Raw genomic sequence first — 25,833 nt, forward strand, 5'->3', positions numbered from 1 at the left:
GGCTGCATATGACGTTGATATTTTTCCTCTTCGCGAGTCTCTCTCAGGTATTTTCAACCGCAACGCTGTTCTCAGTGTGGTGTCACTCCCTTCATCCGCAAGTAAAAACTCATCGCTTCAGCCCCTCGTTGCAACATCGATAACACACTCGCGACAACCCACCGGCTTGCGACCGTCACCCCCGCTCTCCCCGCAAGAGCCCACTAAATCGCGCTGTCATCGCAAAATCTCGACGAAAAAAGCCGCCGTCTTGTCACCTGCAAACTCGAGCTTCGTCTTCGTCGTCCGTCAGTTGAGTTTCAGACTAGTTGGAAGAGTCATCGTTTGTTCGGTCGGTTTTTCTCATCAGCAAGTTTTTCGACGGGTGAAGAAAAGAAAGCTCATCAGCGGAAACGAAAAGAAAATTCCATTGTGACGATTGATTTAGCAGTTGAACAGGATCAAGTTCAGATTCGTCAAGTGATACTCGAAGTAGCGATCTAGTTCCGGATACCATGGCCGAAGGAAAGAAGTGAGTACCGATTCCGTGATGAGGTGATGATTTCCTTTTTCTCGACCAATGATGGCTCCATTTGCTTCAATTTTCGCTTGTCATGATGTGTCCAAAGCGGACTCGTCTGAATCAGAAGTGGCGAACTGCTGATGACGAGGAAGTTGATGAAGTTTCAGGAAGACGATTTGAAATTATGATTTCACAAGATAGTGATGAAATGCTTGACGAAATCTTGGAGTAATTATTGATTTTTATCTAGAATGTTCCAAATCATTCGACGTCTGCTGTCGCTTACCATTTTGTTTTTATGCCGACCAATATTTACCTGAAACAACAAAATATCGAACATTCTGCATGAATTACATAAAGAAGAGATAAACCCCGGAAGGCATTAGCGTAAACATTGTTAAGCAAGTTTAAATATCTTATTCATCAATGAAAATCTGCGAAAAAGTATTACTGGTGAAATCTAACCTGAAAATTTTCCTACCCCCTTTTCGTATTGGTGAGACGGAGATTTTCTTGTCCTCCCTGTCAAACAAAGGAAAATGCTGCAGCATAACGTCAAAAGGCTAATGACTTTGAACATTTTATGTTGTGTTGCATTTTGCACTCTTCCAACCTTGTTTACCTCCTTTTGTAATTGGCCTTTCATCGTCTCATTTCTCGTTTCATGTTTTTCTGTTTGCAGTGAGGATTTGGCGACCGCGATTCTGAAGCGGAAGGAGCGCCCGAACCGTTTGATCGTGGACGAAGCCGGCAACGATGACAACTCGGTCATTTCGCTGTCCCAGGTAAGGATGATTGAGATTTCCAACAGTGTTTTTAGGTGATTTATACGTTCAACAGAAAAGAATATAATTTTTAGAATATTGGCATGCTTTATGTTTGCTTCCATACAGCTTGTATGAAAAAACAAAACACTTGTATTGCAACTTTCTATTTTTTAAACTAGTTGTTTTTCTTATGCACATGCAACTTTGAATGGACCATGGAAAAGTTTGATCTTAGTTTTACGCCACCAATAAATTAATTATCTGTTATTTTTTAAACTGAAGAACATCAAGTATTAAAAACTATCTCAAAAATGTATAGAAAACGTGAGGTACTGTACTGATTTTTTTTCTCATCTAATATAACTGATGAAATCTTATCAGTTCATAACTTAGTCATAATGGGCCTGACGTGGCCAAATTGCCCTACAGATACAGTTGTGTTCAGAATAATACAGTGAAACCTCCATGAATCGACATTGAAGGGACCATTGACTCATGGAAATATCGAGTCATGGAACAGAAATCTTTTGGAAAGCTGTTTCACGGGACCATCATAGTAACCAAGAAATTTTGTTCCTAGTATGGTTCCATGAGTCGATATTGAGTCATGGAACATCGACTTATGGAGGTTTAACTGTAGCCGATTTTCATACAAAATGCTCAGCTTTGGCATGCTATAACTTTCTTTCCATATGAGCAATCGGCATGAAATTTTGGCTGTGAACTACAAAAATACTCAGTTTAATTATCACTAAATTTGAAAATTTTCACAATACCGGCTAAAAAATTAAGCACCAGGTGAAATCGCTCAAAATAATAGCTCAAAATTGTTGCACCGACGCTTATGGAAGTTTAACACAGCAATCAACTGACTAATCGCTAGATTAAATCAGGTGACCGAGGAAATCTGATGTTTAGTAGGTCAACTTGCTTGAATTTTACTTAAAATACCGATTTATCCACCTATTTAGTAGGATTGCGTCGGCCCACCCTATTAAATCGGATCCCTGTGTTTACCTTCCATAAGCGTCGGTGCAACAATCGACCGATTTTCAACCAATTTGGTCGGCTGTTGAACTGTCAAATCAAGACCAACAATTGAAAAGGCCTCAAGTCCAAAATGTAAACAAATCGGTTTTCTGCTGATTTTAGTGTATAAGAGCCTATTCTTACTAAAACATACAATAGTCATTTAAAAATATGCATAAAAGTTGAAAAAATAACATTTCTCTAAAAGGTCCCATCTCATTTTCCGCTAACCAGGATATTCATCGCAAATGCGGCTTTTTCTAAAAAAGGCCTTATTTCTATATCTGACGGAAACCGAGTTGAGGCCTGTTAAACAAACATCAAAATTGCAATGTAGATTGCGAAAAACCTTTTGAATTCACTAAGTAGATGCAGGTTATACTACGGAGCGACTGCTCCTTGTATTATTTTATACAGTGGTTGTCTAAACGGCGAACATTATCAAGTTTTCCGTCGGGTTCCTGTAGACTGATGTATTTTGTATCATACTACCTAATAATACCTGTGTCAGCCTGTCTGTACTTCACAACTTATCAACAAAAACACGATTTGGTTTCAATTGCATGAAAAATAACGTTCAATTGCAATATAATTTCAATTGAATCAATATTTCCATACATTTTCTCGACGACAAACTCGCGTAGCACATACATAATGTTCATGGATGAGGAAGGGTTCAATCAATCACATATTTAATCGACCGCACGAATCTTCTCCTGCTGTAGGGATCTCCATGTACTTAACTTCACCACTTAACATTCTTCTACACTTCAATTTTCTTATTTCATCATCAATTTTGAATGATTTTCAAAAGGCCACATCTGAAGATGATGAAAAAACAAGCCACAACTAGAAGGCCTCAACACATTCTAGAGTAAACAAAGGCGTCAACTCGCAGGTCTCATCAGCGTCGGTCGGCGTTTATGGGCACAAATGAAAAGGGGTGCACAGCTTTTGGTGAAATAAAAGCCTCATTTCCTTTGACTCGTTTTTTAGCAGGATTTTTTGCTAAAATGATAGTAATGAATATTCATAGCTGTAAATCAGTTTATCCATCGACTTTCTGGACGATAAAATAACATACAATGCCTAAATTCATAATTTAAATTTGATTTATTGTTTGACAAAACAAGATTGCATTTTTCTCATTGTTTACTTTTTGGAGATGAGGCCTTTTGAATTGTTAGTCTTGAAATGTTTAATAGGCCTATTCAAATGACGTCTCAAATCAGCTGATCGGGAAGCACTTTGACATTTCTTCTATGAAAATGACAGGCCCGTGTTAGCACCGGTCCTCCATCGATGTAAACAAATGCATAGACGGATCTGTCACATGAAAAGGCCTATGGGGTGGGGTTGTTCCTATCTGACATTTCAAAAGCGATACGGAAAACAAAATATACCCCAAATTTAAGTTTAAACCAAACAGTGTGACAAAATCTCAAAAATCGTAAAAATATGTTTTATGTGTAGATTAGGGATTGCTGAATCTGATGCCATTCTTAGAAATGTTCCAGCACGTCACAATTTTTAGCTACAGGTCGCCAAAGTTGCATTAAACACTGGTTTTATTGATGTTTACATACAATTTAAAGTATAATTTAACAAATTTGTTTGTGGTCCGATCCACCAAACATGCAAAATAGGATTTAAACACTCATTTTAGATAACATTTGGTTGAAACTTTCCGATTAAATTTAGATTAAACCGAATTTTTCAACATGCTTGTTGTCTCCATACTAAATTCTTCGTTTCTCTTATATGGGAAAATACCATACTTTTTCAAAGCACCGAAAACTAACTTTTCCGCATCGAAAGTAGTATAAACTTTGTTGATAAGTATTGTTATACACATAAAGTTTGAATTTTGTGGCAAATTAGGCAAATAAATTGCCATACAAACTGACAAACTTGCATGCATTCATTTATTTAGTTAACATCTACACAGATAACACTGAATCAACAATTTCACGCCACAATGTTCGGTTCGTGGCCGCATCTCTCCATCCAGGGTTCTGCCCCACGCTCGCCAAATCGATGCGCACTTGATCCGCCCACCTAGCTCGCTGCGCTCCACGCCTTCTTGTACCAACCGGATCCGAAGCGAATACCATCTTTGCAGGGTTGCTTTCCGGCATTCTTGCAACATGCCCTGCCCATCGTATCCTTCCAGCTTTAGCCACCTTCTGGATACTGAGTTTCGCCGTAGAGTTGGGCGAGATCGTGGTTCATCCTTCGCCGCCACACACCGTTCTCCTGCACACCGCCGAAGATCGTCCTAAGCACCCGACGTTCGAAGACTCCAAGTGCTTGCAGGTCCTCCTCGAGCATTGTCCACGTTTCATGCCCGTAGAGAACTACCGGCCTTATGAGCGTTTTGTACATGGTACATTTGGTGCGGGCGTGAATCTTTTTTGACCGCAGCTTCTTCTGGAGGCCATAGTAGGCCCGACTTCCACTGATGGTGCGCCTCCGTATTTCACGGCTAACGTTATTGTCAGCCGTCAGCAAGGATCCAAGGTAGACGAACTCGTCGACCACCTCGAACGTATTCCCGTCTATCGTAACACTGCTACCTAGGCGAGCCCTGTCGCGCTCGGCCCCACCAGCTAGCATGTACTTTGTCTTGACCGCATTCACCACTAGTCCAACTTTTGCTGCCTCGCGTTTCAGGCGGGTGTACAGGTCTGCCACCTTTTCAAATGTTCGGCCGACGATGTCCATATCATCCGCGAAGCAAACAAATTGACTGGATCTCGTAAAAATCGTACCCCTGCTGTTAAGCCCGGCTCTCCGCATAACACCTTCTAGCGCAATATTGAACAACATGCACGAAAGTCCATCACCTTGTCGTAGTCCCCGGTGGGATCCAAACGAACTGGAGTGTTCGCCTGAAACCTTCACACAATTTTACACACCTTCCATCGTCGTGAGCTTCCCGGGAAAGCTGTTCTCGTCCATGGTTTTCCATAGCTCTACGCGGTCGATACTATCGTATGCCGCCTTGAAATCGATGAACAAATGGTGCGTTGAGACCTGGTACTCACGACATTTTTGGAGGATTTGCCGTACAGTAAAGATCTGGTCCGTTGTCGATCGGCCGTCAACGAAGCCGGCTTGATAACTTCCCACGAACTCGTTTACTACAGGTGACAGACGACGGAAGATGATCTGGGATAATACTTTGTAGGCCGCATTTAGAATGGTGATCGCTCGAAAGTTCTCACAATCTAACTTGTCGCCTTTCTTGTAGATGGGGCAGATTACCCCTTCCTTCCACTCCTCCGGTAGCTGTTCTGTTTCCCAGATTATGCCTATCAGCCGGTGCAGACAAATGGCCAGCCTTTCCTGACCCATCTCTATGAGTTCAGCTCCGATACCATCCTTACCAGCAGCTTTATTGTTCTTGAGCTGATGAATGGCATCCTTAACCTCCCTCAAAGTGGGGGCTGTTTGATTTCCATCTTCCGCAGTACTGGCGAAGGCATTTCCTCCGTTGTCCCGTCCTTCATTGCCTGTGCTCTCAGCACCATTCAGGTGCTCGTCGAAGTGCTGCTTCCACCTTTCGATCATCTAACGCTCGTCCGTCAGAATGCTCCCATCCTTATCCCTGCACATCTCGGCTCGCGGCACGAAGCCGTTGCGGGATGCGTTGAGCTTCTGATAAAACCTACGCGTTTCCTGAGACCGGCACAGCTGTTCCATCTCCTCGCACTCCGTCTCCTCCAGGCGGCGTTTTTTCTCCTGAAAGAGGCGGATCTGCTGTTGCCGTTTCCGTTTTTAGCGTTCCACGTTCTGCCGGGTACCTTGCTGCAGCATGACCGCCCGCGCTGCATTCCTCTCCTTTAAAACCTCCTGGCACTCCTCGTCGAACCAATCGTTCCGTCGACTCCGTCTCACGTACCCGACGTTGCTCTCAGCTGCATCGTTGTTGACTGCTTTTACTGTTGTCCAGCAGTCCTCAAAAGGGGCTTCGTCCAGCTCACCCTCTTCCGGTAATGCAGCCTCGAGTTGCTACGCGTATGCCGCTGCGACATCCGGTTGCTTGAGCCGCTCTAGGTCATACCGGGGCGGCCGTCGGTACTGTACGTTGTTAACGACGGAGAGTTTTGGACGCAGTATGACCATCACCAGATAGTGGTCAGAGTCGATGTTAGCGCCACGATAGGTCCTGACGTCGATAATGTCGGAGAAGTGCCGACCATCAATCAGAACGTGGTGGATTTGCGATTCTGTAGAAGTAGATGCTACGAATGGCCATATTCTTGGAGGCGGCAAAATCAATTAGTCGTAGGCCGTTTTCGTTCGTCAACTTTCCAATCGTCGGTCTGAATTCCTCCTCCTGGCCAACCTGAGCATTTAGATCTCCTATGATGATTTTGACGTCGTGGCTTGGGCAGCTGTCGTACTCGCGTTCGAGCTGCGCGTAAAAATGGTCTTTATCATTATCAGTGCTTCCGGAGTGAGGGCTGTGCACGTTTATTATGCTGAAGTTGAAGAACCGGCCTTTGATCCTCAACTTGCACATTCTCTCATTGATCGGCCACCACCCGATCACGCGCCTCTGCATATCACCCATCACTATAAAAGCTATTCCCAGCTCATGTGTATTGCCGCAGCTCTGGTAGATGGAATGGTAACCTCTAAACGTTCGCACCATTATTGATCCCTTCCAACACACTTCCTGCAACGCTACGATGCCGAATCCGCGGTCCTTCAGCAGGTCGGCGAGTATGCGTGTGCTCCCGATGAAGTTGAGAGATTTACAGTTCCACATACCGAGCTTCCAATCGCTAGTCCCTTTACGTCGCTGTGGTCTTCGCCGATTGTCCCGGTTCGTATTCACTCGTTGATTATTCGTTGCTTGATTCTTTTACGGCTGGCTTGCAGGGCCTGACACCAACCCCCTAGATTTCCGGAGGACCATTCCCCCGAAATGTTCGGAGGACCATTGTGCACAGTTTAGCTTAGAGTCTTTTTCTGGGACTCGGACGATGATCAGCCGTCCCTGACATGGGGAACAGACGCTCCTAACATGGAGTACAGACGCTCAAGGTTTGCAGAAGCAAAAGCAAAAGCAAACCCCTCTTTCCCTGTCAGCATACGACCAAAGATCTTCCCTAAGGTTACTCGTACCCCGGCCAGTACCGCGAGGAGGTAGGGATAGGAGTTGCTGGGCAAGAGGCTAAGGAACTGTTTGGGATAAATCTCAATAATTATGCCAATATTTGATAAGATTTCATAGAAGCATCATGAAACATATCTGTAGCAAGTAGTTCCATAGAATATTGCAGAAAAAATAAAACATTTTCAATAAAGAAATCGCGTTTGTTTGTGCCCTACAGTCTTAGCACGGGCGCTAAGGAAATTAGAAAAATGGCGTCTACTTAGACGCGCCTCCACTGATTATTTTTTACACCGCGAAAAAATGCTTTATTTGCTTTTCTTTGTGATTCAAACTTATTCTAAATCAAAGTAGCACCAAATGGCAATAAAAGTTGGTGCAATATTAATGTGTATTACCATATATAAATAATTTTGTATGAAATGCGCGGAATTAAGGCACTTTATGGTATATGTATATTAAAACTAACAGGAAAAAGGGTTTATGTCGACACTTGTATTGACGAATCATCCAAAGTTTGATTGAAAATTACATAAACGTAACGTTCACAGGATGAAAATGTGTTATAAACATGAAACAAGCTCATCAGTTGGCGATCCGTCCTCGACTGCTGAACACGCACTGAAAAAAATCCATACGTCAAGGTCGTGTGTTTCACTTACAGATTTGCAAAACAAGAAAACCACATAGCGCCCCAAAATATGGATTCGAGGCACCTCTGCTTGTCGCAAGTTCAGTTCAATGATTTTTTCACAAACAAATGAGTGCCGCAAATGCATACATTGGGAAGCCCATGATTAGTATATTCCATTTTATTCAAAGCTGAAAACTAGAAAAATCAGTCCATAAAACAAAACTAAAGAATTAAATTTGTAACACACACGAAGTTTGCAAGCAAATCACAACAAATTGATATGGACGTTCGTGGATCGCTCCATAATTTTAAACACACAGATCAAACATGTGGATTTTTATCGATGCGAACATCTTTTCGCACTCGCACAACGCGAACCAAACACGATTGGCCTTGATTTCATCGTTCACCCTATGCAATGGAATCGAAAGACCACACACTACTATCTCAATCATTCAAATATTTTTAATGCACCTAAAAACGAACAAAACAAGAATCTAGACTTGCAAATTACTAATCTAACTTCACAATGTCTTGTCTTTTTTACCAACAGGCGAAGATGGACGAATTGCAGCTGTTCCGTGGAGACACCGTCCTGCTGAAGGGCAAACGCCGCAAGGAAACGGTTTGCATCGTCTTGTCCGACGACAACTGCCCGGACGAGAAGATCCGCATGAACCGCGTGGTGCGCAATAATCTGCGTGTGCGCTTGGGGGACGTCGTGTCCATTCAGTCTTGCCCGGATGTCAAGTATGGCAAGCGAGTGCACATCTTGCCCATCGACGACACCGTTGAGGGTCTGACCGGTAATCTGTTCGATGTGTATCTGCGTCCGTACTTCCTGGAAGCTTACCGGCCCATCCACAGCGATGACACGTTTATCGTGCGCGGAGGAATGCGTGCCGTTGAGTTCAAGGTGGTCGGAGCTGATCCGTCGCCATACTGTATTGTGGCCCCGGAAACGGTTATCCACTGTGAGGGTGATCCGATCAAGCGCGAAGAGGAAGAGGAAGCGCTGAATGCGGTCGGTTACGATGATATCGGTGGCTGCCGCAAGCAGTTGGCCCAAATCAAGGAAATGGTTGAGCTTCCGTTGAGACATCCTTCGCTGTTCAAGGCGATCGGTGTGAAACCTCCAAGAGGTATTCTTATGTACGGTCCACCCGGAACAGGTAAGACCTTGATCGCTCGTGCCGTTGCCAACGAAACGGGCGCTTTCTTCTTCCTGATCAACGGTCCGGAAATTATGTCCAAATTGGCCGGAGAATCGGAATCCAATCTGCGTAAGGCCTTTGAGGAAGCTGAAAAGAAATCTCCGGCTATCATCTTCATCGACGAATTGGATGCCATTGCACCAAAACGTGAGAAGACCCACGGTGAGGTGGAACGTCGTATCGTGTCGCAGCTGTTGACGCTTATGGATGGTATGAAGAAGAGTTCTCATGTGATTGTGATGGCGGCCACTAATCGGCCCAACTCGATTGACCCTGCATTGCGTCGTTTCGGACGTTTCGATCGTGAAATTGACATCGGAATTCCGGACGCCACCGGACGACTGGAAGTGCTGAGAATTCACTCCAAAAACATGAAATTGGCTGATGACGTAGATCTGGAACAGATTGCCGCCGAATCGCACGGTCATGTTGGTGCTGATTTGGCATCCCTGTGCTCGGAAGCCGCTCTGCAGCAGATTCGTGAAAAGATGGACTTGATCGATTTGGAGGATGACCAGATCGACGCTGAAGTGTTGAACTCGTTGGCCGTTTCGATGGAGAACTTCCGTTACGCTATGACCAAATCGAGCCCGTCTGCTTTGCGTGAAACTGTCGTCGAAGTTCCGAACACCACCTGGCACGATATCGGAGGTCTGGAGAATGTCAAGCGTGAGCTGCAAGAATTGGTTCAATATCCGGTGGAGCATCCAGACAAGTTCTTGAAGTTTGGTATGCAACCGTCGCGTGGTGTGCTTTTCTACGGACCACCCGGTTGCGGTAAAACCCTGCTGGCCAAGGCCATTGCCAACGAGTGCCAGGCTAATTTCATCTCGGTTAAGGGACCCGAACTGTTGACCATGTGGTTCGGTGAGTCCGAGGCCAACGTTCGTGACATCTTCGACAAGGCTCGTTCGGCTTCACCTTGCGTGTTGTTCTTCGATGAGTTGGACAGTATCGCCAAATCGCGAGGTGGCAACGTGGGAGATGCTGGTGGTGCCGCTGATCGTGTCATCAATCAAATTTTGACTGAAATGGACGGTATGGGTGCCAAGAAGAACGTCTTTATCATCGGTGCCACCAATCGTCCGGACATTATCGATCCGGCCATCTTGCGTCCGGGTCGTCTCGATCAGTTGATCTACATTCCGCTGCCGGACGACAAGTCCCGTGAGGCTATCCTGAAGGCAAACTTGCGCAAGAGCCCGGTGGCCGGCGATGTTGACTTGACGTACGTGGCCAAGGTGACTCAGGGATTCTCCGGTGCCGATTTGACTGAAATTTGCCAACGTGCCTGCAAGTTGGCCATCCGTCAGGCAATTGAAGCCGAAATTCGTCGGGAGCGGGAGCGCACCGAAGGACAGAGCTCGGCGATGGATGTAAGTACACTTCTTTCTCTTTTCACGACTGGTTGCTCCTATTTGCATGTTTATCCCATGCTCTACATGTTTCATTATATACACTACCCATCATAAGTATGAAATCACCTAAAATGAATATTATCTCGTGATTCTGAGGTGCTAGATCAATGTATATTTCTGGACAAACATTTGAAAAGGGCCTAAGAGGTCTTGAGCCTTTTTTTAGAAACGTTGCTGTTGAGCCCTTTTTAGCCCGCCCACGCAAACTAACACCACTATCAGAAAGATTGGGGTTAGCTTTTCCTGATAGTGGTATTGGTAAGCGAAATCGAGTTGAATTGGGCTCAAGAGAGTCTTGCAAAGCCAATGTTTACCAATGTCGATCAATTGATCAACTTCGTAAAATGGCTCATAGGAGGAATAGAAATTAGATATCCTAGATATTTGTCAAAGTTGAAATATAGTTGGAGAGCTCTCCAAAATGGCCATTGACAATTCACTTTTTCATGTTCTGGCTCTAGATGGCAACACTGTTCGATTATCATCCAAATAGACAATTATGTGGGGCCGTGACATAACGATTACATCATGTTTTTATGTTTTGTTTGAGAGATAAAGATATCGACTAGTCACAACGGCCGAAGTAGGCCATTTGGCATAAAACAGTTAGGCATATAATAATTTAGCATAACGATCGTTTGGCATGATTATCGAAAACTGAGTTGAGCAAGTTTTTGAGGATAGGTACTACCGTAAAGTGCCGTAATTCAGCGCAGTTAAGGAATAAAACGATTCAAATGATTACTTGAAAAAGAGTATTGCATCAATAAAAAAGCTTTATGGGTGGATCGCTAGCAAATCTATTCTAGATTATGGGAAAAATATAAACTAGACTGTATTCATAATTTACATTCGTGAATTTTTTGAAATAGTTACCTCGTTGAAATTGCCTAATTCCGCGCATTTTTTAAACGCTTTTCTATATTCCGCGCAGAAGAATGCCTAATTCCGCGCACTCATGAAACAATCAAATTAACATTAATTTTGATGAGGGGCTGCATCCATTCGTTACGTAACACTTAAAATTGAAAATTTTCAACCCCCTCCCCTTCCGTAACACTTTTTGTATGAGAAAACGTAGAGTTTTGTATGAACCGTATCTTTTTAGTTTACGTTCAGTTTTTTTCTTATTTTTTTTGTCTATCACATGAAATAAAGATAACCAATACCGTGGCATTGGTACGTGTGAATTTCGTCTAGGGGAAAGTGGGGTAATTTGGCCATCTTAAGAAAAGTCGTTAGTATTGCAATTTTTAGATCAATACACTAGATATGCACGATTTCCGTTGTCTTAAAAAAATCACGAATGAGTTTTTCGTCGATTTTTTTGTCGATGGGATGATATGAGCACCCTATTTTATGTTGTGAAATTATCTCATAGAATCTAACAATTTAAATATTTTATTCACTGAACTGGAAAGTTTAGAAATGAAATACTCTTTCGAAATCTACTGAGCTCATATTTGGCTTAAATATGTTTCTTATTGCATAGTTTTAGACAATTCTCTCGAGAAAACCCCCATCTTCTTCTTGGCATTAACGGGAATCGAACCCAGACACCTTCAGCATGGCTTTGCTTTGTAGCCGCGGACTCTAATCACTCTGCTAAGGGAGGCCTCTGAAAAACCCCCATGCCAATGTAAATCATTCACCCCATTGGCGAAACCGCCCCGACTACCCCTATTTGCAGGGTGGCCACCGAGCCGGGAAAAGCGGGAAAAAGACGGGAATTTGAATCCATCGGGAAAAAGACGGGAAAAACCGGGAATTTGAGATGGTCACCGGGAAAATCATTTTGAACGAACAGCTTCAAGCTCTAAATCTACAAACCACCAAAAATAAGGTGTAGAAAGTTGTTATGGTCGATGATTTGCCATTAGCAACTGTAAAAATAATTGAAATAACAATTTCCAAATAATAATGATTTAATTTCTTGTAGAAATCAAGAAATTAAATCAACACTATACTTCTTATAAATGATTCACTTTTCACGTTGACTATCAATGTTTCGAAGAATATTCTATGATTTATTTTCCTCTGTTACCGTGGACATACCATATTTGACGCGGTTAAGAAAATTCTAAATTCAAACACTTGTCAAATCGTCTAAATCTATCCGATTTTGTTGAAATTTGAATCTATGCTAGCTCAACTATTATAGAATTAGGGAAAAATCAGTAAAAAATATTAAACGATTTTTTCTTCATGTTTGATTGACTTTTTGTGGAACACATTAGGTTCCTTAATTGACGCATCAATTCTTCAATGTGCCTAATTTGACGCATTATGTTCCTTATTTGACGCACTTACAAATAATTGCTAAAGTTTAAAATATACAACAGTTTCAGTATTCAATAGTTCAATTAATTGAAAAAAAGCGTTTTAGAGAGGACATAAAAGTTAGAACCTTTGGAAAAAGTTTTGAATGACGTCATCCGGTAGTCACTTTAGCTATGTGTTTAGTTAGTGTAGAAAGTAAAACCGGCGATTGAGTTCAATCCATAGTTAAGCATTATTGTTTAGTTTAATGTATCTTCGTCGTGATATTAAACAAGGGAAAGATTTGAAAACTATGTTGCGCTGGAACGGGGAAGGTAGTTGCTAAAATAAGGACAAATTGGTCAAAAACTAGAACGAAAACAATCGGTTCCAAAAATGGCCGTTTGATAATCTTCGTTACTTATAACACGTGAACTACGCCTACTTGTCCCATGTTCTATGTCACCCTTATGGACCGCGGGACAAATATGCGTAGAACCAACGGCAGTATGGGCCTCGAAATAGATCGAGAACCATATATGGGTCATACATTAAGTACGTCATGTTATTAGGGGGAAGGAGGTGTTCTGCAAGATGTGACGAATCATACAAGTTTTTTGAAGGCTTCATATAAAAAGTGTGAAGTAGGGCGAATGGGCGGGGTTTTTGTAGAAAATGGTATGTTTTTGTGACACGTATCTCATGGACACACCCCCTATTGTATAAATTATACGAAACAAATCATTGAAGCTACACCTCACCTCCTGACGCATTTATTGAAGCTTCCTTGAAACATTAGGGGACGTCCATAAACCGCGATAAATTGTACAATTTTCAACCCCTCTCAACCTTGGCCACATTTATTTTATGAAAAGTGCGAATATTTTGTATGAATCGTTGCGTTTCCTTGAACCTCCTCCTCTTCCTAAAAACGTGACGTAATCTATGGATGACCCTTTACATCCGATTACATAAAGCCTCGGATTGTTCTGCGGACGGATTTTTTGAATGCAAGCACCATAAATATTTATTTTCCTATTTTCGATTCAACAAAACATGCTGAACAAAATAGCAAATAATTAGGAACATTGTGTGCCTAACTTGACGCACAAGATTTTCATACAACAATATGTCTTAAAGCTTAAAAGTAGAAAACTTTCGACGTCAATTCATGAATAAAATAATATTACTGACTGTTGTTGATTATATTGCTGTCAAACAGCACAATAATTTCACGAAAATTGATCAACAATAGTTAGCACATTCACTAAGGAATGAAAAAATTGACGCACTTGTCGGATGCATTTTCAAATAAATTTTATTTTTTAACTATTATCAATCAAATATAAACTTTTTTCGATTGGAATCCTTCAATAACATGTAAATAAAGATTAAGCAATACATTTTTGAGTGCTAGTCTGATCTAGAATTAATTTATGCTAACATTAATTAGAAAATGCGTCAAGTTTGGACCCGCGTCAAATATGGTACGTTTACGGTACCAGGGCTTGAAATCTTCTTTAAATTGTCTAACTCAAAGTTTTAAATCAGAGTTTGAAAATTTCTTGCAGACGGTTTAAACTCAAACATATTGGATTCAATGTTTTCTTTAGTCACTGATTAAGGTGAAACATCTCGGAATCCAAAGATGGCCGGCACAATGGCCGACTTCTCCCCCTACTCACGTTTTCAAAGGCACAAAACTGGAGAAATAGTTGGCAAACGTTCCTGATCTTCTTATTTTAAGCTTTCTGCTAGTGCACAAATCCAAAATAGAAAGTGCACTGTTGTGGGATGCTTTCTTCGCGAGATTTGTGCCTTTGAAGTTTTAGTGCAATCTTAGAAGTTGATTCCAAACTGTTTCACCTTAATTAATCAATAAATTTCCATAAGAGTTTTGAATGTGACATTAGTTATCATATCGACTAAGAGTTGAATAAGTAAGGTGAGATACATCCCAACAAACATTTTTTTTTTGAACAACATCTCTCAAGTTTATTTCTAAAATACTAAAAATCACATTTAAATTGATCCATGTATACAAATTCAAAATTATATTAAACTCTTTGCTAGTGCTGCAGACAAAGACAAAAAAACAGTCCGGCCCGCGGACCGCACCAATTTTTTGACTTAACTGCATCCGTAACGAGGAGTTTGATTTACCAAGCTTTCATTTGAGATACAAATTTCTCAAATCGGACTTTTATTGCGAACGCAACAACCATTTATGCAGAGGCGACTCGTAATGTAAAAAAGAGCCAAAAAGGTTGGGCAGGCTATAGATCAAGTAATTTATGGAAATGCAAACAATTATTCTACAACAATCTTGTACACATTCAATATTTTTCGTCATGCCAGAAGATCTTAAACTGTCCGTTGACATTTAGGTTGCACACCATGATTCTCAATAGGGGTGTTCGATACGGCGAACAGTTCAACATGGAAATGGAAAGATCAGGAACTGAAATATTCTCAATTGGGGTAGTGAGATGCACATATTGCACAAACTCCTGTCAAAGTGAGTGAAAAAGAATAAACAAATAGAAACCGTTCTATTGGCACAAATGAGAAGCAAAGAGGTGTAAGTAACAAAAACCTAGTTTTGAGATAATCGACTTTCAACATTTTTCAGCAATTTTTCATTCCATGAAAATGTTATGAGTGCCAAAAAAAATCAAGCGAATCTACAACGAATTATATTCATTTTATATTATATTTTCTTTTGGACTGAAAAATCACCTGAAATACCGTTAGAAAGTTTGAAAACAGTAAACTTTTTTAGTATCTTCAACTCAAAACACGACCTCAATGTATTTTTTTTACGTTTGGGACACCCATTTAAAAACCGGGAAAATTTTAAAAATTATATTGGGAAAACCGGGAAAAAAGCGGGAATTTCAAAATGGATATTTGGTGGCCACCCTGTATTTGTATTCCGCACTGTTCATACAATACAAGGACTAGTTCGCATTATTGCTTGGAATCAATAAATTTTAAGCAAATCAATTAATGGTATCCACTAATACCACGGGTAACTGAAACTTAATTTGTTTAAGCAAAAAAGAAACCTCAGAAGAACCTAAGGGTCATCCATAAATTACGTCACACAAAATATGGCCATTTTCAATCCCTCTCCTCCGTATTATCATACTTTTTGTATGGAGGCTTCGTAAATTATGTAGGGATCGTATCGTTTCCGTGAATCATTTCCCGAGAATGTGTCGTAATTTGTGGGGTCTTCTACAAATTACGACGTATGTTGTTTTTCCAATAATTCTATATGGATTGTATAATATAAATAAGAATCATAAACAAGTGTACATTGGCAATGTTATGTGTAATTCATTATGCTAAGTCAATTTTGTGCGCACAGATGTATAGACTATTTTTTTGGGGCTGTGCATAAACCACGTGATATTTTTCTCTGTAAGGGACCGTCCATAAATGACGTAGCATTTTAGGGGGAGGGGGAAATCTACGATTTTGTTACGAACAAAGTATGGAAAAAATGGCTACGAAGGGGGAGGGGGTGTCAAAAATTGGTCAAAAGATGCTACGTCATTTATGGACGCTGCCTAAGTGGGATTTCCCGATATTCCGCTTGTGCATGAAACGTATGTATGCATAAAGTTACTTTTCAGAGAAATAGACAGATGTGAAGACGAATATAGCATGTTTTACTTTTCTGTTGTTATGCGAAGAACAGTGCGCGGAATTAGGGCAGTATGAAAAAAGACGTGGCCTAATTCCGCGCAATACTTTTTTGAATAAAACTCAATAATTATGGTAATATTTGATAAGATTTCATAGAAGCACCATGAAACATATCTGTAGCAAGTAGTTCCATGGAATATTGCATAAAAAATAAAATATTTTGATTAAGAAATCGCTTTTGTTGTTGTCCTCCAGTCTTAGCACGGACGCTAAGAAAATTAGAAAAATGACGTCTACTCCGACGGGCCTTCACTGATTATTTTTTTATGCCGCGAAAAAATGCCTTATTTGCTTTTATTTGTGATTCAAACTTATGCTAAATCAAAGTAGCCTCGAATAGCATTAAAAGTTGTTGAAATATTAATGTGTATTTCCTTATATAAATAATTTTGTATGAAATGCGCGGAATTAGGCACTGCGCTGAATTAGGGCACTTTACGGTACCCAATTTCCTATTATCGCAATTTGGAGATCTGACAACGCTGCTATGTTTTTGGCATTATAATTGCTAACATTTCCATCTCCGGTTATCCTTTCTTTTGATCATAGGTTGTTCTTTCTAATTACGTTGTAAAAATTACTATTTTAGCTGACTACGCCCATTCTTGAAACTACCATGGAATTTCAGATCAATTTACTATGTTTACAGTGTGGTGGGATGTCCACATTGTTGGCACATTTGACAGAAATAATTTATCAATCTGATTTCGACTACAGACATGGTAAAATCGAGCGCATTTCTGGTCTGCTGAAAATTTCCGGTGCGAGCGCTTAAGTTAACCCCCTAAAATGGTAATTTTTACCGCACATTTTTTTTGTGCGTGTAGTGGTTAGCAGTTAGGGGAAATATCAAGTAAGGGAGAGTTGACTGTACTATCATTTTCATTTCAATAGTATGTACTAAAATTTTCATTGATAATTTTTCCTTCTGTCCTTCGGAAATTTTTGACATTATAACTGCTAAAATTGCCATAGATGATTTTCCCTTTTGAACACAACCTGATCTTTCAAGAGTTGACGGGGTTGGTGGTCTAATGGCCCTACCGGTGGGGCAAAAGTTCGCTGGCTAAAACACAAAATATTGATATTTTTATGACAGGTATAGTTTATACCTGCCGTAAACTCATATTTGCTAAAAAATACACACTGAATTTTCATCACAAAATTGCTCAAAACAGAATTAATTGTAATATACAGCAGTTTTTCGCTAAACTAAGTAAAAGTGTAAAATTTTGGTTCCATTTTTCACACGATCAGGCAAATTTCGCTGAATTTGAAGATAATATATGGATTTTAGGCAATTTGCAAATTTTTCCATGAGTTTATACATGGGTCGAACTTTTGCCACCCTGATTCGAAATTTTGCCCCACTATGGGCCAAAAATTGTGTCCAAGCAATTATGCAAAAACTAATACAAATCAAAGCATCCTTATGATAGGCCTAGAAATTCCCTTACATAAAATATTAAAAAAGCTTTTATCTTTATTTGGTTTCATGCAACGAAAGGTTGACCAGAAATTACAATGTTCACGTCGAAAAAAAACAAACACCCATAACTTTTCCAAATCTCAATCGATTTTAATTATATTTGTAGTGAAAGTCTCTTACTTCAATAGCATTCGAACCACCATATAGCATTTATAAGTTTTGTTTTAAATTGAGAAAGCTTAAAAAGAAACTCTTGCCCCACTCGAACTTTTGCCCCACTTTGCTCTATGTAAAATTTTCTTTTTTGGAAGATTTGTGAAAATCTCGACAAAATTTAGAAAATGATCTTAAGCTGAATTTGGACAAATTTTTGTCGATAAAAATACAGGAAAAGATTTTGATCTACATTATGAATAAAATTGTACTAATTCCTTCTGGAATTTCCCTGGAAATCCAACAAAAAATAATCCAAAGAATTCGCTTCAGGAGTTTTACAATAAATATCAAGAGTTCAGTAATGTGAAATAATAATTCGAAATTAATTCTAAACGTCCTAAAAAAATTCAATGTGCTCACTTCGATGTTCATTTCCGTGAATCGCAAGTCAGTCCCATCTGCATTTTCGTCAAAATGGAGTTGAGTTCAGTTTTCAGCATTGGAAGATAAATGCTCTGTCAGCTGCCCTAATGAGATAAATAGATTTGTTCGGAAAAAGTAGGAAAAAAACAGCAAGTCAAATTGTCTCATAATGAAAAGTAACAGCAAACCAGTGCCACTACAGATTTCCGCATTGTGTAGCTTGAGCTTGAGCTTGATTGGCCGCCCGTGGTTGCTACTCCACCCAAGTAACCACAAGCATTATACTATTGCATTAATTTGGTCGAAAGTCAACATTTTTTGCATTGATAATGTTATCATGCATTTATTCAATAACTGTCAAGCAATGATGCATTTGATTAACATTGTAAATGCTTTGTAGCATTATTTTAATATAGCATTATGCTAAGCGTTTAGAGTGAATATACAGTTATGCTGTCATACAAGATTACATAACCTCATTAAACGCACTCGAATCTGTAATAAATAAGTAAGACGAACGAGCACGTTCGCACTCGCTCATTACGTTTTGTGGGATATGGAAGAATAATGAAATGACTTTCTTTCATCTCGAACCCCCATTTCATGATCTATGGATATATGTATTCATTCAAAATTGTTGTATTTTATCTATGAGACTCTTTTATTCATAAAGAGCGAGAGGAAATGTCGATCAATTTCTCTCCCCTGAAATCTGTTTAATGCGCTAGGGCTTTGTTTAGTGAGTTACGTTCTGTTATTTCTTCTACGAGAAAGAATGGTGATTCTTTCTATTGATGTTTCATTTGGTGAGGAAAGGAAATCAATCGCCGAAGAGAATTCTTTCTATTCGTAATAACTGGGCGAATAGTAATGTTAACACACACAGTGGCTTCGTTAATAAGGAACTTTTATCTTACCTTATCACATCAGCAGCTTTAGCACAGGACACCAACGCGCCAGGCATCCAGTACATCCATCATCCTAGTTGTGGATTTGAATCCTGATTCCAACAAAAAAATCATTGGTATGGTAAAGAAATCCAAAGGTAGTCAATGGATTCATTGTTTTGTTTATTTTTAACGCAAGCCCTAAACATACATTATTTTAAGCTAATATACATCATGAACCCTAAATATACAAACATAAATGCTTTAGTAGGGTTTGTGCATTAAAACTGCTTTACCGAGTATTGCATTAATTTGGTTGTTGTGGGGCCCTTTCCCACTTTAATTATGCTTTATAAAGCTCTTAAAGGTTATGTTACTTTAAAACAAAATCTGATAGCACACTATAGAGCAAACATAAAGTATTCATATACAGCTTCGTGGTTACTTGGGCAGTATCGCCAGATCAGCTGCACTTACACTAGGAACCAACCGAATGACTGCTTGGGACTAACAGACACCCTCAGTGTATAAGTGCCGGTGGTCTTCTATTTTTAAGCAAGAATGGCGCCTGCCACGTCAGAATACAGACCAATGAGGGAAGGGGGAGGAATTGATAATGCATTGAACTGGCTCCCACGTAGACCGTATATTCCACTGCATCTACGCCAGTTCATGCGGGAGGGGTTGGGGGAAAGGCATGGCAGAGAGGTTTGCTCTTTGGTTAGCAAACTGCCTATGTATCAGGCGTAAGGAAAGGCATGCTATAATGATAATGATAATTGAGTGAAAGCGTAGGGAAACGGTTTCTTGTCCGTCTCTGGTTCTAGCGTTTTGCTATGAACGGATAGGGTGTAAGTGTGATAGATTGAGAAGAATGGAAGATAGAAGCAAGTGAAATATACAAAAACAAAGTACGAGGAAAGGGACGGGCCTGCGATTGAACCCATGACCTTCTGCATATGAAGCAGAAGCGGTAGCCATTAGACCACCAACCCGTCCCACTACAGATTTCCGCATTGTGTAACACAAAAATGAATCTGATTCTGATTTTTTTATATACATTTTTCTCAGAAAGATATCGTAGTGAAAACCAAATTGTGAAAGTTTCATTAGGATTTGAACACCTTCCAGTCCTCTGGAATTTTTTGAATATTCGTATGGAAAACGAGTTTGGAAACTTCACACCCCATTTTCTAAATGTCTACTTTTTAAAGATGGGACTGACTTGCGATTCACGGCAGTTCACGGATTTTAAATTTTCAAGAAGTTCCCTTGACTTAGTTCCAATCTATTTGTAATATATTTCGCCTGTAGAAAAAATGAGAAGTGAGATTTGTACCATCTTTCATCACACTCTTTCCATTTCGCAGTCCTTTTAAACATTTTTCGAGTGACTCTTAAGTAAAATATCCATAAAATTTTTGATATCTCATTTCAAGCGTGTTCTAGAAGAAGAGCGTAAGTCGCATGATCGATTTCTCTTCATCGATCCTCTCTTCGTTGAATAAAGCTAACAAGATGCGGGTTTGTTTGCATTGTTTTCATTTCAGGACGCTAAGCAGCGATGCAATCTTGCGTCCTAAGGTGAAAAAAGGCTGACAAACTTGCATCTTGTTGCCTTTATTCACAGAAGAGAGAATCGATGAAGAAAATTGGACATGCGACTTGCGCCTTTATTTAGAACACGCTTGATTTATGATTTCATGTCAGAATATATTTAAGGAATTATTACAATACAATAATCAAGACTTTTCTCATATCTGGCGCGTTGAATGCTTTACCAACCTAAAGTTAGATTATTACACGAAAAAAAAAACAGTTTACCTAACTTTTGAGTTTCCCCTAAATTAATTATATCGATTATTCTCTCAACCCAAAATCTCTCGGTATTTTCTCTCTTCCCCACCAATGTTGTCAAAAATAGAGAGAGAGCTGCGTCTACTCCATGAGGGTAGTTTGGCCCAATAAGCCAAATTGGGGTAAATGCATTATTCTCAAGCTTGGATTGAATGAACTCAATCTTGCGTTGAATCAAATCAAATTTGAGTAAATTTTTCTTATGGCTTCAAAGGCAAAGTACCTAATGGAGGCCTTGAAAATTTAACCAAATTTGGGTTATTGGACGCAAATACGGTTTTGCCTCTCACGCCGAGGACCTGGGATCGAATCCCATCCACGACATAGTCACTTATGACGTAAAAAGTTATAGTGACGACTTCCTTCGGAAGGGAAGTAAAGCCGTTGGTCCCGAGATGAACTAGCCTAGGGCTAAAAATCTCGTTAATAAAGTCAAACCAACCAACCAACCAACGGTTTTGCGTTGAAACAACTCAGATTTGAATAGATTCGCTTTGCCGTGTAGGGTAATAAGCCAATAATTGACAATTAGTTAGGATAATTTTTTAAACTTGAAATCCAATTTCAAGCAATATTTTATTCTAAAGATCCATTAGGTATATTATTTATTCCGATTGTTCTTTATTCATTTGAATACATGAAAGAATCGCAAAAATATATTTAAAATGATTGAGTTAATTTAACGTGGATTATGTACAAACAAATCTCAACTTCCTTAACTATTTGATACAAAAAAAAGGAAATTTTTATCAAGTTTGAATAAAGATTGTAGCCAAACATGGCTACATAAATAAATGCGCTTGAGCTACTGAAAAACTAGCGCCGTCTGGTGGCAAAATCTCGAATCTCTTGGCTAGAATAATGATAGTCCTTGAGCTACTGAACAACTTTGCCGAAGACGCCATCTTTCTAAGTGGCCAGGATTCTGAGCTATCCGCAAAACAAAAATTCTATGCTCACTAGCGTCGCCTGGTGGCAAAATTTCGAATCTCATAACTTTTATAATGATAGCGCTTGAGCTACTGAACAACTTTGCCGAAGACGCCATGTCTCTAAGTGGTCAGGATCCTGAGCTATCCGCAAAACAAAAATTCTATGCTCACTAACGCCGCCTGGTGGCAAAATTCTGAATCTCATAACCTTTATAATGATAGCGCTTGAGCTACTGAACAACTTTTCCGAAGACGCCATCCCTCTAAGTGGTCAGGATCCTGAGCTATCCGGAAAACAAAAATTCTATGCTCACTAGCGCCGCCTGATGGCCAAATTTCGAATCTCTTGGCTAGAATAATGATAGTCCTTGAGCTACTGAACAACTTTGCCGAAGACGCCATCTTTCTAAGTGGTCAGGATCCTGAGATATCCGCAACTGCCTGGTGGCGCAATTTCACTTAAGCAGTGTTGCCAGCTACGAAAAAAAATTTGAACCCTTCATGAAAAACTGGATTACAGATGAAGAGTATTGCTATGTTGCTAAGCAATATATTTTTCTGTTCCGCTCAAGTTTGATGGTTTTGATCTTTACTTTATTCTTCCTAAACAGTGTTGCCAGCCACATGAACATTTGTGATTCGGCCGACTGTATGGCACGCAACACTTCCTTCAACTTTGGTGAACATTCGGTATCGTTATCTTTAAATTTTTTGGTATTTGCATATCACACCCCCATAAAATTGGCTCTTTTGATAACAATCGATCAGTGTTGCCATCTATTACCAAAATATGAAAACTTGAACGACCATTTTAGAAAGTTCTCAAACCATGCTTCAACTTTGCCGAATATGTCGAATCAGTATTTCCGCATCTAGACGTTGCATTTTTCAAAAACATAATAATAACCCTGATTTTTTTTACGACCGATTTTTTTACGACCCCCGATAACGGTCGTAAAAAGAGGTTGGGGTGTATATATCATTTATGGAAGATTGAGAAGGTCTTGAAGTTTCTAAAACTATACGGAATATCTGCTTATTCATCTGTAATATAATTTATTCTATATTTTTGTTTGTTTCTTTCAACAGATGGACGAGGATGATCCAGTGCCGAACATCACCCGGGCGCACTTCGAAGAGGCAATGAAGTTTGCCCGTCGGTCGGTGTCCGATAACGATATTCGCAAGTACGAAATGTTTGCGCAAACGCTACAGCAGTCCCGTGGATTTGGAAGCAACTTCAGGTAAATTCCACTATGCCTCGATTTACTCAATGTTACGATTAACGATTGTTTTCCCGGTCAACAGATTCCCAGGCGGTCAGAGTGGTTCCAGCTCACAGGGACAGGGATCAAGTCAACCGACGAGCAATCCAGCCGACAACGGAGATGACGATCTCTACAGTTAGACTGCTGCATGCGCCATTTGCGTTAGACAGCAATTTTTGATCCGTAGAATATCAAATGAGCGAGAATGTCCATCCGTAACGCGCCCATTCCCAATTGCTAGCAGCAGATCAGATATCCATCAAAATAACATAAAACACAACACACACAAGCAAACAACCCGCGGAGGTCGATCAACTATTGACTTGTACACTCTCTAGCTCTGCCCTCATTTCCATTACCCGGCTGGAATCGGCCAGCAAAATGGAACGCCAATCTTACATGGGCGACAGAGGGCCATCCGTTATAAATGATTGCATACAACCAGATTGAAAAATTCTAATCTTTCTTAAAATACGAATATTTACCGTAAGGGAAGTTATCTTTTTTTATCAAAACAGTAAAACTTAAGCAAGATCTAGCTGAGGAAGAGAAACAATATGGTTGGTCAAGTAGAGAAGTCCTTGTCTTTCTGTCTAATCTATCCTGTTTATATTTATTGGATCATTAAATAACAATCCCACCCCTTTGTTGAACTCTACTTACAAAAATTTTAAGTTTTACTTCACCTCAATGCGTATTTTTCTCCCCGACTACCTACAGTTTTCCTTTTAAACAAACTCGTTCAATGATATAGTACTTTAGCATAATTCGAACACATATTATCCAATCATCGAGCAGAAGGGGAGGTGAACCTGTTCTGAACACATTGATGCTTTGGTAGACTGTCGTGGATATAATGGGGAGATATCGTTGGAAGATCTCTTTTCCGAATTCGACGCCAAAGCGTCATTGATTATTTCTATTTAGGAACCACACTCTATTCTTACTTAGGATGCGCATTAGCTCTAGGTATAGTAGTGACTATTGGTCAGAGAGTCTGGAACTGTAAGGTGATTAAATATGAAAACATGAAAAAAAAGATAATAAAATAGATTTAAAATGTATGGATATTGAACTAGTCAATGAAAGTTGAGAAAGCCTTTCGAACTGTTATGAAATGATTCATTACGCCACTCAAAAACAGTTTCGAAATGAAAAAAGTAATAAGTCATTATGCTGTGGCTGTGCTATGGCGTGAAATTGTTGATTCAGTGTTATCTGTTAAGATATTAACTAAATAAATGAATCATTATGCTACTGAAATGAGTTGCTTACGATTCCGACGAAAGTGTCAGAAGGAATTACGCAAGTAGCGTAATGAATCATTACACAACAATTTAACCCTCTCTTTCCCACGACTTTGATCGACTATTTCTTTACGAAAAAAGCGTTTTTATCAAAAGTACTTGAACAAACAATGTTGCAAATGGTCTTAATTTTTCGAATTCGGTAAAAAAGTTTTTGGTTGTTTTTCAATAGTAAATTGATTGTTTATCAATAGTTTTAATATTGAAACAGTTAGTTTACTTTAGGATTAATGTGATGAGTATATGAACATATTCTAGTAACTATTACTAAGTATTCATCTAATTCGGGTTGTCTCCAGTTCGTCGAAAACTAGTGGAGCTCTGGAGCTACCATGGGAAAGAGAGGGTTAAAAAAATTGCATAATAATGGTGAACGAATTGTTTCCTGGTCTTGGGTTTATATTTTTGAGGGAGCGATCATTTTAGATATTTGATCGCTGTACATTATGGTGTTGATTAGAAGTTCAATGCTTTTCAATACAATGGCAAAGATTTTATTATAAGAATCAAAATTTTTACCTTCTGATCGAATAATTCTGGTCAAACTACTGCATAATACAACAATCATTCATCGAAGTCGTCAATACTGTGCGTGGAAATATAATTTCAAGCTGGTGAGAAGATTACCAACTGAGAGAGAGTTTTGAGAACATTCAGACCTTTGAAGGTGCAATGTGGATTGTAATGAGAATGTCATTGATAGTTTGTAATTTTCTGCTAGGTTTTCCGAGTCACGGGTTGCGGATAGGAGCAAAGGGAGATCACTAGCATCCACTTAAGTAATAAAACAAAATGCCGTTAAATGACTAGGTGATATTTACCTGTGGTGTTGTAGTACTGTAAAGAAATTCACTCTGACAATTCCGGTCTTGATATAAATGTTTCACTTAATTAATAGAATAAAATAATTAC

General features: G+C 39.7%; 1 protein-coding gene across 1 annotated transcript; it reads left to right on the forward strand.

The window, feature by feature from the left end:
• The first annotated feature begins 263 nt into the window (after positions 1-263).
• On the forward strand, positions 264-24,628 carry LOC5573545 (transitional endoplasmic reticulum ATPase TER94). The gene is made up of 5 exons (XM_001654630.2): positions 264-511; positions 1,185-1,287; positions 8,611-10,647; positions 23,436-23,590; positions 23,655-24,628. The coding sequence occupies exons 1-5, from the start codon at positions 495-497 to the stop codon at positions 23,752-23,754; spliced, it is 2,412 nt and encodes an 803-aa protein (XP_001654680.1). The 5' UTR covers positions 264-494; the 3' UTR covers positions 23,755-24,628.
• The last annotated feature ends 1,205 nt before the right edge of the window (positions 24,629-25,833 follow it).

The sequence above is a fragment of the Aedes aegypti genome, chromosome 2 (genome assembly GCF_002204515.2).
Source record: "Aedes aegypti strain LVP_AGWG chromosome 2, AaegL5.0 Primary Assembly, whole genome shotgun sequence".
Taxonomy (NCBI): Eukaryota; Metazoa; Arthropoda; class Insecta; order Diptera; family Culicidae; genus Aedes; species Aedes aegypti.

What these genes read in the sequence shown, in the direction of transcription:
- LOC5573545 (XM_001654630.2), top strand. An exon ending in CGGTCATTTCGCTGTCCCAG is followed by an intron (nt 1,288 to 8,610) that starts GTAAGGATGATT and finishes TTTTACCAACAG; the next exon opens with GCGAAGATGGACGAATTGCA. An exon ending in GACAGAGCTCGGCGATGGAT is followed by an intron (nt 10,648 to 23,435) that starts GTAAGTACACTT and finishes TTCTTTCAACAG; the next exon opens with ATGGACGAGGATGATCCAGT.